Source organism: Corapipo altera, unplaced genomic scaffold (genome assembly GCF_003945725.1).
Source record: "Corapipo altera isolate COAL_440 unplaced genomic scaffold, ASM394572v1 151, whole genome shotgun sequence".
NCBI classification, from domain to species: Eukaryota; Metazoa; Chordata; class Aves; order Passeriformes; family Pipridae; genus Corapipo; species Corapipo altera.
The window spans coordinates 71,474-85,900 of NW_020884976.1; the positions used below are offsets into that span (position 1 = coordinate 71,474).

A 14,427-nucleotide genomic window follows, 5' to 3' on the forward strand; every position below is an offset into this window, starting at 1 on the left:
TGACTGGACGAGTACCTTAAACACCAAACACCTCACAAGAATAACACTACCTCAGTCACATGGTCACTTTAAGAGAATTTAGATTGCTATGTTTACCCTGTTTTTGAAATAAAGTTGAATTTCCCAGTTATTTAAACCCTCAGATTAATAAAGGTTATAAATCTATAGGTAACACACGGTTGGGCTAAGGTCCCTAGGTTAATAAAGTTATTTTTCCAAGTTACACTAACCCTTAGAAATATAAGAAGGTTTTAGAAGATTTACAATAGATGTATAAGTTGCTGAGAAGCCAAAGCAAGCAATGTGCTGTGTCATTGCGAAGCTATGGTAGTTTATAATGTGTTGTTCTGTTGTTTGCACTGTTGTTTTTCGCACTGTTTTCGTGACCATCATAAATAATTGAGAAGGGGGAGGTGTAGGAAGCGTGTCTAGGGGTGTGGGGGAAGCACCTAGGGCGAGGGACATCAGGGGAATGCGCCAGAATCTATATTCTCATTGGTTATAAGGTCACATGGTTTTAAGGGATAAAAAGAGTGCCAGGTTTGAATAAATTTCTCTTTGGCCACCACCTCAGCTGGCAGCAGGCTCCATTTCTTTATTACATAAAGATCCAACACCACCCCACACAGGGGACACAGCCATTTAATGTCATGAATGACTAGAACACTGAGATCATGAACACATGCAGATGCTGCTAAGAGGGATTTCAGGATTTGAAGGTACAAGTAGATCAAGACTCCCTGGGTCTTGAAGACCAGAAAGACTTTCTGGCAGGGAAGGTTGCTATGCCTTTTGGGCAAGGTAGTGGCAGGAGAGGAGGCTTGAGCGTTCCCCACAACCCTGTTAGAGGGCTGAAAGGCAGCAGCACCCAAAGCCCGGCTGGTCTCTGCTATGGACTGCAGGAATTACTTGTAAAAAAAAAAAAAGTTGATCCTGTTGCCATAAAATCAAATCCCAGATCTGATACTGGTGACATGGAATTTCAAGCCTCCAGTTAAGGAACAGCGGCAGTACACAGTCCTATGAAGATGTGCAGGCAGGACCACAATGTTGAGAGAATCTTGGATGATGCAGGACATATACTGCTTCAGGCCTGCTTGCACAATCCAGCCTGCGTGCTGGACGGCAGGGACCTGTGTTCTCCAGCAGCAGATCTGTGTCCTTGAGCAGCAGATATCAGAAAGCTGCATAGAGGAAAACAAGGAAGGAGGTTGTTATACAGGGTGTGAGAAACCAGAAGATGGGGGGGGCCTGGAAATGTGCCATGGTTAGTAGAGCCAATAAAGTTAGAGATATAGTGTGTGAAAATGAATGTAACCAATAGAAAGTTAGAATAGAGCGTGTGAACCCTGTAGGACCCTTGATAATGTGTGTATTTTTGAAATAAAGTTAGAGCATTGACTGTATCTGTATGAGGATGTGTCTTTGACTCTGGAGCTCCTTTTTTGCATCTTCTCGTTTTACCACATTCCACACACTGGGAGAGGGATCAACTGCCATGAGCTCAGGGTCCTCGTGTCATTCTGCAAGAGAAACTGGGCAAATCCATGTCAGGTGGAGGATCACTGATAGAGCCCTTGAATTCCAGGGTGGCACTTCAGCAAGAGAAGGAGCATGGACAACTATGGTCCTGCTGTCAGGAGCCCCCCAGGGCTGCATGCTACAGCAGGCAAGGCACTGAGGTAAAGTTGGCTTGAAAAAATAGTCACAAGTCCCTCAAGTTCATGTTAAAAAAAGGCCTCTTTATTAACTATAACAATGTCCTCCTTAGTATTTCTGCTGTAAGAAACAGCCGAAAGTGAAGAGGAAGACTGAAAGAAGAGTTGAGGTACTGACAGGCTTAACCACAGCACAGAGGCATCATGGCAGGGTGGCAGAGAGGTGATAGGTTCTCGATGGCAGCTGGAACAGCCTTTGAAATGTGACAGGGACACCCCTGTGTTATGCCATGGAAGAACACCTGCAGAAGTGTGTGGTGCAGAGCTGTGGGACAACCTCCACTCCTAAGAGCTCTACAAGGAAAGGCCCCGAACAACCCGGTAACAGCTTTGGAATGCATCCAGCTTGGAGATGGTAGTTTGATTCCCTGCTGGAGGCATTCTGATCCTATGGGTTTTAAAGGTGTTACTAAGAACTGATATTACACACAAGGTTACAAAAGCAAAACTGCGATAAAGAGGAGGAGGATTGCGGAGAAGGATTGCCAGGAAGAGTTTGAGAATGAAAAACCTGTTTTATTGGCACTTAAAAATTCTTGGCTTGCTTTTCCTAGCAAAAAACCTTGGAACAAGGTCCAAAATAAATGAACTGCAATAAAAAACTAGAGTTAATGCTGGAAATGAGAAGTTATACAGAACAGAGGGAAAAACCCAGAGCAGCACTTTCCTATCAGGAGTAGAAGTAGGGAATCAAACTGTGCTGGAAGCTTAAGAACTGTGTAAGAGCTGTTAATTCCATATTGGTGTTCCCTGGGTGTCAGAGATTAAAGCCTGCATATAAGCAGCAGCTCTGAACTGCAATTTAACAAAACTTCGTTCTCTAGAATGTCTGATGGTTCCTGGGAAGGACAAAGATTTCTTCTTTCACCTTAATAAAAATGCAGCTTCTCCAGAGAGACTATTTTCATCAGAAGCACCAGTCTGCCACTACAACTAACAAACCTCCAGTATGCATGAGGAAATGGAGATCAGCAGAGCCTGCTTCTTCAGTTAAGGAACACTGCCTCTCTGTGATGAAAGGTGTACAGGGACAGGGGGATGCTCCTTACCTTCATATACTGTAGGATGTTGGGCCCAGATTCCAGATGGAAGGAGTCAGTTTCACTGTGCTGTGACAAGCACCTGGAATTCAGATAATGTGCAAAAGCCTTCCCTCTCTCCTGCGGTGTGTAGAACTCGGGACATCTTCAGGACTAAAACCAATTAGCGCTAATGATTTTCTGTGCAACAGACATTTAATTTGAAAGAGTTTTCTGCAAAACATCTATTATACATCCAGATGCCAAGTGAACCCCAAAGGTCCATTCCACCTGACCCCCCTGATGGTGGGCAGCTCTTGCTCACGCCACGTACCTCCAACTGCCTGGTTGGCAGGGGGACTTGTTTCTGAGTGAGAGCCCATAGCCACCTTGTCCTAGCAGGCCTGAGAAGCTGCTGACCAGCTGGCAAACTCAGATCGAGTCCCCTTGGCCACAAGTGGCCTGCCAGGAGCTGGCTGCAGCCAGAGGACAAAGGTCAGGTGTTGTCCTTGCTGCTGGTACTGGGCCAGATGCCATTCAATGGTGTAGGGCTCTGAAGGTTCCAAATTCCAGCACTTTAATAATTACCCAGAAGTGTAAGTTGATCAAAGCAACACACACCTGAGGAGGTGACAACAGAACAGGGGGCACTTTATTGTCAGGTGGTCGAGTTCTTCTGACGTTGCAATTATGTCTCAAAGAAACAGGTGACTGCAAGCAGCGAACCTGAACTCCCGTGTTCTCCCTTTGATGCTCACAGCTCACCATGATGGCCCAAGAGGCCCAGGATCCTCAGCCTCTTGGCTGTCAGCATGGTGGCAGTTCCACTTGCTTATGGTGACCTCCTGTTCAGGAATGTGCCAGCACCAATCCCCCCAATCTACTGAGGTTCCACCCCCTCCACTCATGCTCATACAGGGACATTTCCTTTCAACAGCTCAAATTCATGGCTTGGTTTTCTGTAGCCCAAGTTGAGTATCTTCCACGTCTAAGTCCTGACCTTCTCTGCCAGAACTCAAGGTTTATTTTTTAGTTGCTGCCAGGTTCTTACTGCAGACAACCTGCTAGGCAGGATGCTCTGGGCTCCCAGGTTTAGATGCAAGAAGGGTACTCACACTTTTACATCGCTAAAAACACGCAGCAACCCACCCATCGTATCAGGCACAGTTCCTATTTCTTTTAAAAATAAATATTTATAAACAAAAGAAAGAGATTCAGAGAACTACAATGTTGAAAATTTTCCTGTCAACAGCACAAATGCTTTGCATGTACAGTCACAGGAACAAGTTGCACACCAACAGGAGTACTGTTTAAAAACCCTCTTCCGTCATCAGCTGCCCCAGGCCAACCCTGCAGGAATCCACATCTCCCACTGCAGCAGCCAGCTCCTCTGCACTTCTCCAGGACTCGTACTAGGGTTGCTCAGTCTCCTTTCATGATCAAGTCCTCGATATATGCATCTAGTTCATCATCTGTATTAATATCAATGTCCTGAAACAAGAAATATCAGTGAGAAGTGAATCTTGAAGAAGAGTGCAAGAATGAAGAACCCAGAGCAGCTCAGCATCCTCTTCAACGTGTGGTCTGCTCAGCCTCTATGCTGCAACCTCCAGCACCCATCACCTGCTGACAGCTGTGGTGAGAGCACCCCCAGCTTTCCCTGTCAGCACCTGACAGACAACATCTGGAAACCCATCAGCACCTGAGGCTCAAACAATGCACTCAAGTGATGGATTTACTGTGTGGATTTGGGTCAAGTTAAGTTTGGTTGGGATTTTTTAGCTTTAACACATTTTCCTAACAGGTAACAACTGCTTCCAGCTGTTTTCAGTAGCTTCTCCATTGGTTGATTCTAATTTTATTTAAGTAGTTTTTTAACTTAAAGTTTAATTATTTAAGGGTTTTACTTAAATATATTTTTGCTATTTTAATTAAATATTTAATAGCATAATTAATAAATCGGTTTCACCATAAGATTTTTTTATATTATTTGCTAAAAGTTTGCATTTCTGTAAGGGGTTCAGGATCTGCCCAAGAATGGGGCAAAAATTCCCTGCAGAGCACTGCCTGTGCCTGGGTAAATTCTGCAGTAGAATGCAGAGAACAAACAGAACTAGTGCAGTATGTACATGCCATGACAAATCATCCTGTGAGAATTAATACTCAATGGGACCCCAAGGGCCTGGATCCCAAGAGTGGGCAGGGACAGCAGCTGTGCACTTGTCTGTTATTGATGGGCTGAGTCCACGTTGCTCCCAGCTGAGGAAGAGCTGGAGCCCAGTAAGATGCAGGATTGAAGCACCAGGAATGCCCAGAAGGGGCTGGGCCAGGTGGCTACTCTGGGGCAGCTCAGGGTTTGCCTCTCTTCCTCACCCACCTCCTGCACTTTCTGCAGAAGAGCCATGATGTTAGTCCTCAGTTTCTGTAGTTTCTCCTCTGTTTCCCTCAGCTTCCTCTCTGAGTTCCGGAGGTTTTCCTCACAGGCTTTGGCCCGGGCATCGGCGCGTGTCTGATATGAATTGCACAGGTTCTGCAGACCTGCCTCATATTGCTTGAAATATTCTTTCTGCAGCAGACAAAACACAACAGATGACATGTTAAGAGAAAGCACTGAGCATCACAAAAACAGCAGCACTCACAGGCTTGTAGAAGAACCAAACTCCCGGCCTCCGTGACCAAATCCTCCCCACAGCATGTCTCTGCATGCCCTGCCAACGCTCACATTTGTATCTGATTTGCCTACTGCAGCTAGCACGAAACTCTAAGGGGTTTTCACATTCTTCCAGTATCAGGACTGCCCCCAAAGCTGCCTGAATTTAGATTAAGGGTGCAACGTGTTTTAAAAAGCCTGAACTCACAGGTATGCTGCAGCAAGACTTGACAGTGAGTGTCCTTGGTACAGATCACCCAGAAAACACAGCCTGTCACTGTGAGGTAGGAACACCTGCACTCGCCAAATACCCCAGACATGACCAAGGTATACTGTGGAAGCAGTGGGAGTGGTAACTCCAGCAGATGCCTGAGTTAACAGAGAGAAGAGGAGGAGACAAGAGACAAACTGCCAATACACACTCTGCGAGCATGGGAGTACCAAACAGAACTGGCTTTGGTCATCTGCAGGTGGTTTTTGTCATGTACAGGTGTGCCTCCTGGAAAGGTCTCCCTTGCTGGTATGTCAGAAAAGGGAGAAGTCAGAGAGGCCAGTTCCCTTGCTCTGCATTCCAGCCAGCACTGGATCTCCCAGTACCAGCTCACAGACACTGGTGGAAGCTCAGCCCCACCTGTTCTGTACCCAGATAAATGGAGGCCATGTTCTCTTCCATTTTTTAGATTGCCTCTCCCTAAGTTATAAGGCTGGGAGCAAAAACTACAGATATGTCTGCATCCTGCTTCTACAAACCTCTAACCTGGCCTCTCTTTTTTTAAAAGTTTAACAGTGATAGATAAGAATTTGGGATAGTAGTAGCCAACAGCATTCCCACATAGATGTACAGTAACTAGAAATATCCTCAGACAACTGTCACAAGACTCAGGGTATCTCTCAGAGCTCTCATTCTTTTCCTCAGCTATGTCAGTCTGCCGAGGATCCAAGTCACCTTTTCAAGAGTGTGCTCTTGCATCAACAGTATGCACATTTGCCATAAGAATGGAATATGTATGGGAAAACCCCAAACTTATGTTCCTAGAAGTAGTGGACTTACCAAGGGAAATGACAACAACCCTTCCGAGCTCATGGAACTCAGCTCATTCTTGGAGACTGGAAAATTTGGAGGCAAGAAGTACCGCAAACAATTCCTGTGCAGGAAAGAAAAACAAAGCCAGAATTGGGAGTTAACCAGGCTGAAGCAATCAGACTGCAGAGCTCCCAAGGGTCTGCAGTGAACCCACCGAAGGATCTGGACTAGAAGGTCAACTGTTTCTTGGCTGCTGCTGGGACCAGTGGTGTCGGGCTCAATTCTGACGCAGTCTGAGGTAGAGGGTTCAGCCACAACCACCTCCTCTTCCTGCTGTGTGTCTGGAGCCTGGTACTCAGGAGAGGGAGGCTTCATCAGCCTCACATCCTCACTGCCTTTCTCTACCCTGAGAAAAAGTATTAAGGGAATGTCAGGAATCTTCTATGTTGGACATATCTGAAACACCATTAATAGCTTAATCAGAACCTGTACCCAAGTGTCACTCAGACCTCTAGACAACAACAGCTGCCTCCGTGGCATAACTGATGGAGTCTGTCATGCCATCATGAAGCCACTGCACTGTCCTGAGCTCACATGCTCCCTGACATGACAGCAACATATTTGTCTTCAGCATCTATGGCAGTAAAGCAGGCCCTTCTTCCCAAAAGCAAAACAAACCTCTGAAATCCAGCATCTCGAGATAGTTACCAGCGATCCCGTGGTGTGGTGTCTGTAGGGACATAATCAAACTTCACCTTCCACCGGATCGCATGTCTGCCCCTTTCCACAGCTGTGACACGGCCCGTGAACCACTCCTTGTTCACACGCACCTCCACATGCAGCCCCTTATCTGTGAGGAGGAAGCAAAGGTGTCCACAAACCTTCAGCTGCTGGAAAGCACATTCCGTAGGAGCTCTTGAGATTCAGGTACCTCAGCGGGGAGCACATCTGAACCTATGACAATGCCCTCAAATAGTACAGACACCACCAAAACACAAAAGGCACACAGCTCAGCTCTTGCTGAGAAACATTAAGATGCATGAAAATGACCTGGCTTTCCAGACAGAAGGTTTCTCATGTACTCCAGGTTGTTTGACATGGGCTTTCCAGGTTCGTGAAGGCCTCTAGGACAATTTGCCCCATGTCCCTAGTTTCCAGACAGCTCCTTGGAAGCATGCTGAAGAGATGCCCTTCTCTGGCAGACGGTGCAGTACCACACTGGCTATCACCTTTTTTGGGGTGTCCCAGCCCCTCTTCTCTCACAGCAGCGCAGCAGGTCTGGATACAGTCCTGAGCATTTGCCAGGTGGCACGGCTCCATGATCCACTCAGGAAGGGTGAACATGTCATCAGTTATACCCCACAGCCCAGTCCCACACCTGTCAGCATGATGCAGCCCTTGACCACAGAGCCTCCCATGCCACAATTGCCTCTGGTCTAATCAAAGGGTTCCCAGCCAAAATGTTTCATGCAAGTTAGAGTCATCTCAGGGTCTGGGACTCAAATTTACACTATTTCTTATTCAAAAAGCTCATTACTGAAATCACACATTTAACTGACGAGTCTAGTTCTGCAAGTTCTTTTCTATGTCAGATACCAGCAGTAGCCCAATGGCTCATTTCTCACCTTTCTGAGCTTTCTTCAGTTCCACCAGCTCTTCCTCTCCAGCACTGTCTGTGAGCTGGGAACAGAGAGAGAGCTCACATTAGCTGCCTCCCATCAAGATTATAAACACCTGACAAATACCTTCTACGGGGGAAAGCAGCACACTCTCACCTCCACTACCACCTCACTGGAATCCTTCTCTTCTTTCACTGCCACAAATTTTCCTCGTTTTGTCCTCTCCTTTTTGTGCTCCCCCTCCTCCTCAGACCCATCCTCTGGGATGTTCAAGGTCCTCTTCCGAGTGCTGGAGGCCTTTAAGAAGCAAACAAACTCCAGCTGTTAATTCCACCCTGCTATCAACCAAAAACCTTCTTTCAGCCAAGTTAAAAAAAAAAAAGGAAAAATGCCCAACATCCAGTATTTAATCTGGAAGTTGATCAGCTTTTCTGAAAGGTTTTAGAGGTGCTACGTGATCGTGCAAATGCTCACCCCACTACTTCACATTCTTTTTTTCCTAAAGAAACAATCTGGCCTAACAGGAGAGAGATGAAACAAGTCTTCTTGAGGGGTGTAAATGGCACCCTAACCCCAGAGTAAAGTAAAAGTTCTCTTGTCTTGCGCAGGGCCCACAGTGCACATCTCATGGGACAGAGCAGACAGGCTGAGCAGGACAGTGGGTGAGGAGCTGAGGGGTTTTATCCTGTTGATTCTCACCTGTGAGCATTTGCCAGAGGCAGATTTCTTTACTGCTGGTACCTTGGCAGCTTTTGGACTGGGTGTCTCACGTGGGCTTTTAGGGCTCTGCAGGCCAGCAGAGAGGGACTTCGTGGCTGTACCTTGTTTGGCAAGAGTTTTTAAAGTGCTGTTAGACTTCCCAGATGTCACAGTGTTCTGGTGTGTCCTGGAAGTGCTGGCCTCCTCTGTGAAGAGCATGCTGGCCAGCTTAGAAGAGCTGGTATTTGGACAATCTGAAGAGCTCTTTTTCAGCTGACTGCTGGACTTGGGATGAGGTGAAGATCCTGGTGGTCTGCTGGGAGCGTTCTTGATTACATCAGGCAAAGGAGGAGATCGTGGGCGCTGAGGTCGGGTGTGCTGGAACAAATGTGGGTACACAGAGAGGAAGGGTGGCAGAGTGAGGAACTGCTGTTCAGAGTAGCTAAGGAAGCACGAAAGAGTAAAAGCCTACAGCAGTACGCCATTTACCTCTCCTGAGGGTCGTGCAGTCACTTCCAGAGGCAGTTTCTTCAAGTCAGCTTGAGATCGAATTGGAGTGGTTTTCTATTTAAAAAAAATAAATCAGAAAGGTCATCTTTACAAGCTGCCAGGCAGTGCCTGAACCCAGCCCAACAGTCTTCCTGGTTAAAACCAACAATTATAAGAAAGTGTGTTCTGTGTCCTTCAAGAGACACATGTCACTCCCGTTTTCCCATCAGAAAATGAAATGCAAGCTTAGATGCTCGTTTTCTGTTATTAAAACAAACCCTGCCCCATGAAGGAATACAGATGGCATCAGACTCAGGAGCATCTCATTGCAGTAGAAGGTCCCTCAAACCTGCTCTGCTTAGCTGGAGACCTCCAGACTCACCTGCAGAGCTTCCAGTTTTTCCTGCTGCTGGCGGATTTTCTCTGTCAGTTGTTTCTGCTTTTCCTCATGTGATTTTGAGTCTTTTTTCAGAGTTCCCAGTGGTACCTTCTGTTTCTGCTCTGCAGCCTCACATCTAGCATGGAGGGAAGGCCAGATGAGATCAGCAAGGACAGCAGAACCTGTGCCATTCTCACACAGGATTGCCCCAACATCCCATCCCAAATGCAGCAGGAAAACCACTTTCCTTTCTGCAGTAGCCACAATCGCAAAAGCAGTGGTTTTCTTCTTGGGAAACAGATATGATTTAAGGAGCGAAGGCACAGTTGTTAATAAAATGCATTTATGCTGGGAATCACCAATTCAGAGCCCAGGAACAGCTGTGACTGTTTTCTGTACTGCATCTGTACTCCAGGCTTTTTCAGCAATTTTCCTTCCTATCAGCTTATTATGTATTCATATCAGTTCCTCTCTTTACAGACTTCCTTTCCCTTCAGAAAGGAAAGCACAGTACTAGTAACCCATGACTAAGACATCATTCCCACAAGTCTTCCAGCAGCAGATGCCCTCTGGCTTGCCACCCTAGGCCACACTGTTTCCTTTGCAACATCCTGTAGCTATTTGCTTTTCCCATCCTGTTCAGCCCATGGCCTACAAAACAGTGGTGAGTATCCTACTCCCCCAGGTCCTCTCAGGTGCAGAATCCTGAAGAGTCGTTGAGAGAGGAGGAAAACACAGGTAGGAAATATTCTCTCAAGTGGACTGGCATCACCTTTAAAGTGCTGGCTGAGCAGCTGTCCCTCAGGAGCACTGCCAGAGGAGAAGGAGGGGACTGAGCAGTGCCCAGGTCATCTCCTGTCATCAAATGGAGTCATGGACAGACACACCAGGATCAGCCCGGGTGGGGCGAGATCACGCAGGGATTGTGCGAGCCAGGAAAGCAGCAGCACCGAGACGGCCCCTGTACAACACAAGAGATCCAGCAGATCCCACACTGAGTCTGAGCCAAGCTGCTAACCTGCAGGTGTGAACCTTACAGGTAAAAGGAGGACTGTGCTCTCACTGTAGATCACTCAGAGCTCCAAGATGCTGAGGAGAGATGATTTCATCAAGATCTCTGATCCTGAACCTGCCAACTGATGTGATATCTCCCAGTCTGCCAGATACACACTGGGATCAGCTTTGGAACACAAGTAGCAGTTTCTCCATCAGCCTCTGAAGCACTGCTGGGGCATTTTCCATGGAGTAGTTTCATGTGTCATCACTGAAAAATGTCTGACACCAGAGCTGCAGTTTCCAAAGATAAAGCTGAACAAGTGGCACCGTACACAGGTTTCTCGGTGGAGAAATGCATCTCCCAGCCTGTGGCATTGCCTGAGGCCGGAAGCATTGCCAAGTTGTGTCTTACAGCACACAAAAGAATGAAAGCGCCATTAGTTCTTGGACAGGAAAAATTCAGACAACTCACAGCATTCAAACCCACAGATTATATCACTGGAAGCAGCAAGTCAGAACAAAGGAATTATCTTGGTAGTCAGAATGGCCAGGAACTCAGGACCCAGACTCTGGTGGTGCTCAAGGACCTTTGAGACACAGAGTCATCTTCAGCTGGTGCTTCAGCCACCAGTTCAAATACCATTTAGGACCCAAGTGGATGTCAGGTAGGAGAAGAGAGGCAAGCAAGCCTGGCACTGCAGTGTGAACAGGCATGCTGCCTTTCCCGTGACAAAGTGAACAATGGTGGCACCTAGTGCTGACCCCAACACAAACTGTGGCACTGGCAGGGGTGATTGCTTCACATGACAGAGGAAGGGCATTTAGCTCCCATGATCTGGGATAACATACCACCAGCAGCCACTGAGGTGTAGGTGGACAAACCAGAAGGCTGGGGAACAGCTCAGTGCCAACAGCAGACACTGTGCCAAGGCAGCAAAAACCACCATGTGGTCTCTGATGCCAGGAGAGTCTCAACACCAGCTCTGACACTGCTTCATTTTTGATTTGGCTGAATGACACTGCACAGACCCTCAGGGCACACAGGCTTGAGGACCCCACCCATGGTGGCTGCGCTTCTCAAATCCTGTTATCCTTCAGACACTACAAATACCGGAAATAGTCAGGACACAGAGGTGAAGATGTTCAAACTCTTTGCAAAAGGACATGGCAGGAAAAATCAGGCAGTGCAGCACCTGGAACTGGTCCCAGCTAAAAGCCAGATGAGTGCTGGAGCAACTTCTGCTGAAAATCTTCTGCCTTGTGTATAGGACAGAATTGCACTAGTTGCTGGAAAGTACATGAGAGCCTACTCAATCCAAAAATGTTCTGGAGTTATTTATTCTCCAAGAGTAAGACTCCTGAGATCCCTTCTGAAGCTGAAATGACCAGAAGTTTGGATCACCTGTGTCAAGTGCCTCATCTGCCCTTTCCCAGCTCCCTGCATGGAGGATATGGGACGGCACAACATGCACTGCAGACACTCAGGCTCACTCCAAAAAACATCCCAACATCCATCTCACATGAAATGCAGCCAAACCCCCCACCCACTGAATTTTCATGGTATTGTAAACACAAAATTTAAATTCTTTCATGAGTAAATCAAGTTCCTGGTAGGTGACATGATAAAAACCCTGTCTGCACACAGATGGAAGAGCACAAAGGCAGGTGGGGGGATCTGAATAACACCCTTCCACAGCTACTCCCAGGCCATTCCAGGAGCCACCAGACCATCTAGGGTCCATCTCCACAAGCCCAGAGGCCCAAGGCAGTCTAGGGGATGCAAATTGGGTTTTCTGGGAATTGGGGAATGCAAATCTGTTCAGCAGAACAGATACTCCATTTGGGCTACTGCCCGGGCTGTCCCAGGGCAGCCTCAGCCCCAGTGTCCAATCAGTGGGAGCAGTCCTCTGAAACATCTTCTGGACCAATGGGAGGAACCAAAAGCAGGGAAAGAAAGGGACTGAGATGATTTGGGGAAGAACAAACATGGGAAAACAAAGAAATAATAGACTAAAAACGACCAGTTGTAAATAAACCATCAGCTGGTCAGGACACCTCTGTAACCTTATGCCTCCTCTTTTCCTGGGTGAGGGGCTCCATTCCACGTATGCACCTGTGTAGAGTGGTGTGAGTGCCACCAGCTGCAGTGACTACTGGCATGTGCACGAACATGAGTCACAGCAAACACTGGGCCAGAGGAGCCAGCCAGGAGGTGACCTGGGAGCAGGGGGAGGAGGTGTCTTAAGGGTGACCTGCAGGAGCCGACTACCGGAGGGACCAGGGAGTCCTGCCTGATAGAGATGGGTATGGGGCCGTAGGCAGAACTGTGGGTGTCTCTAGGCAAGAAGCACGTGGGAAGAGCAAGGATCTCCATCTGATCAGGATGGAAGGATGCTCAAGGTGAGACACTGGGAGGTTTGTAGTGTGTATGTTACGTGTAACCACAGGAGGTCTGTACCCCTCGCTCCCTGGGACTGCAGGCTGCAGGGCCCATCTATGCCAGTGCAAATTATCAGAGAGACAGGGGCCAGATACGGACATGATTATTTCCACTAGTGGTCCTTCATCCTGACCAACCAAGAGGGAAAAGGATGAGGCTGCTGGTGCAGTCTGTGTGAGTGCTGAGAGCGCCCATTTGTGCTGATCTGCGGGGCTGGATGTACATGTCTGTGTACATACATGGTCTGTCTATGTTTGCATGTGTGTGTACCAGCAACACCTTCCCAGTTTTGCTACTGCTTCCACCTGAAAGGCTGGATATGTGGCAGCCCCTCCTCAGGCTCCAGGCTCAGCCCTGCCCCAGCAGTATGGCCAGAAACAACCTTGGCATAGCCACACTCCTTAGAGCTCCACAGCGGGACACACACACATGGAACAACAGGGAAGTCAGAATATGTATTCTTCCAAAGGCAGGCGCCAAAAGGAAGAAGCCAGAAAATCAGTACTGTCAAACAGGAACATCAATACTCTGTAGCCTTTTCAGCCACAGATGTTAAAATTTTTATTCCAATTAAAAGCTACCACCTGGATTCATCCCCTTTGTCATTAAGCCCTGAGCCAAGGCATCTGAATTTCAGCAGAGCAGCTTCCCTCCTTAACACAGACAAGAATGGGCTTCCAGCAGTGTTGCGCTCCACAGAGAAGCAGCCTGGAGCAATCATTTTCCTCACTCAAATAAATTACGAGATTCTATCTGTGTTTTATAACTGTAAACTCATCGCTGGGAAGTGCTGCTTCCTCAAGCATGCAAAATGTCCCCCCTGGGCTCACCCCAACCCAGTGCAGTTGCTGCAGTTTGGTGTCTGATGGGTGGGAGCTGTAGGAGCAATAAAGACAACTGCAAAGCCCCCCTGAAGATGTGTCACTCCCCGCCTTCACCATGGCAATTCTCCAACTGCCATCTATGCTGCCTATGGTAAAATTACCATGATCTAAGGCTACAGTAGTATTGCCTGTGCCAGTGCAGAAAAGCCACAAAGGATCCAAACTTCACCAAATCACTGGCTGAGGCTGGAGGCAGCTCTGGGGTCCCTCTGATCCCACCCCCTGCTCAGGCAGGGCCACCCAGAGCCAAGGGCCCAGGACCACGTCCCAGAATATCTCCAAGGATGGAGAGCACACACCTTTCCTGGGCAACCTGGGCCAGGGCTTGGTCACCCTCACAGGGGAAAAAAGTGTTTCTGACATGCAGAGGGAGTAGTCTCCTGTGTTCCGTTTTGTGCCCATGGCCACTGGTCCTGCCACTGGGCACTAGCCTGCCTTCAGGTGTTTGTATACATGAGAGCTCCCTGAGCCTGCTCAGCTCCAGGATGGACAGCACACACTGCTGCCGGG

The 14,427-nt window shown here is 47.9% G+C and overlaps 1 protein-coding gene across 4 annotated transcripts in view; it reads right to left on the bottom strand.

Annotated features, from left to right (window-relative positions):
* Nucleotides 1-3,359: 3,359 nt before the first annotated feature.
* Nucleotides 3,360-14,427, bottom strand: part of MORC2 (MORC family CW-type zinc finger 2) — a 48,443-nt gene continuing 37,375 nt past the window's right edge. For all 4 annotated transcript variants that reach the window (XM_027665462.1, XM_027665461.1, XM_027665460.1 and 1 more), the window contains 10 exons: nt 9,601-9,733; nt 9,219-9,293; nt 8,730-9,107; nt 8,187-8,327; nt 8,037-8,091; nt 7,120-7,261; nt 6,626-6,817; nt 6,439-6,532; nt 5,115-5,303; nt 3,360-4,228 (listed from right to left, as the gene is read on the bottom strand). In XM_027665462.1, coding sequence (XP_027521263.1) covers nt 4,160-4,228; nt 5,115-5,303; nt 6,439-6,532; nt 6,626-6,817; nt 7,120-7,261; nt 8,037-8,091; nt 8,187-8,327; nt 8,730-9,107; nt 9,219-9,293; nt 9,601-9,733 — 1,468 coding nt within the window. In that variant the 3' untranslated portion in view covers nt 3,360-4,159. The remainder of the gene's footprint in view (nt 4,229-5,114; nt 5,304-6,438; nt 6,533-6,625; nt 6,818-7,119; nt 7,262-8,036; nt 8,092-8,186; nt 8,328-8,729; nt 9,108-9,218; nt 9,294-9,600; nt 9,734-14,427) is intronic.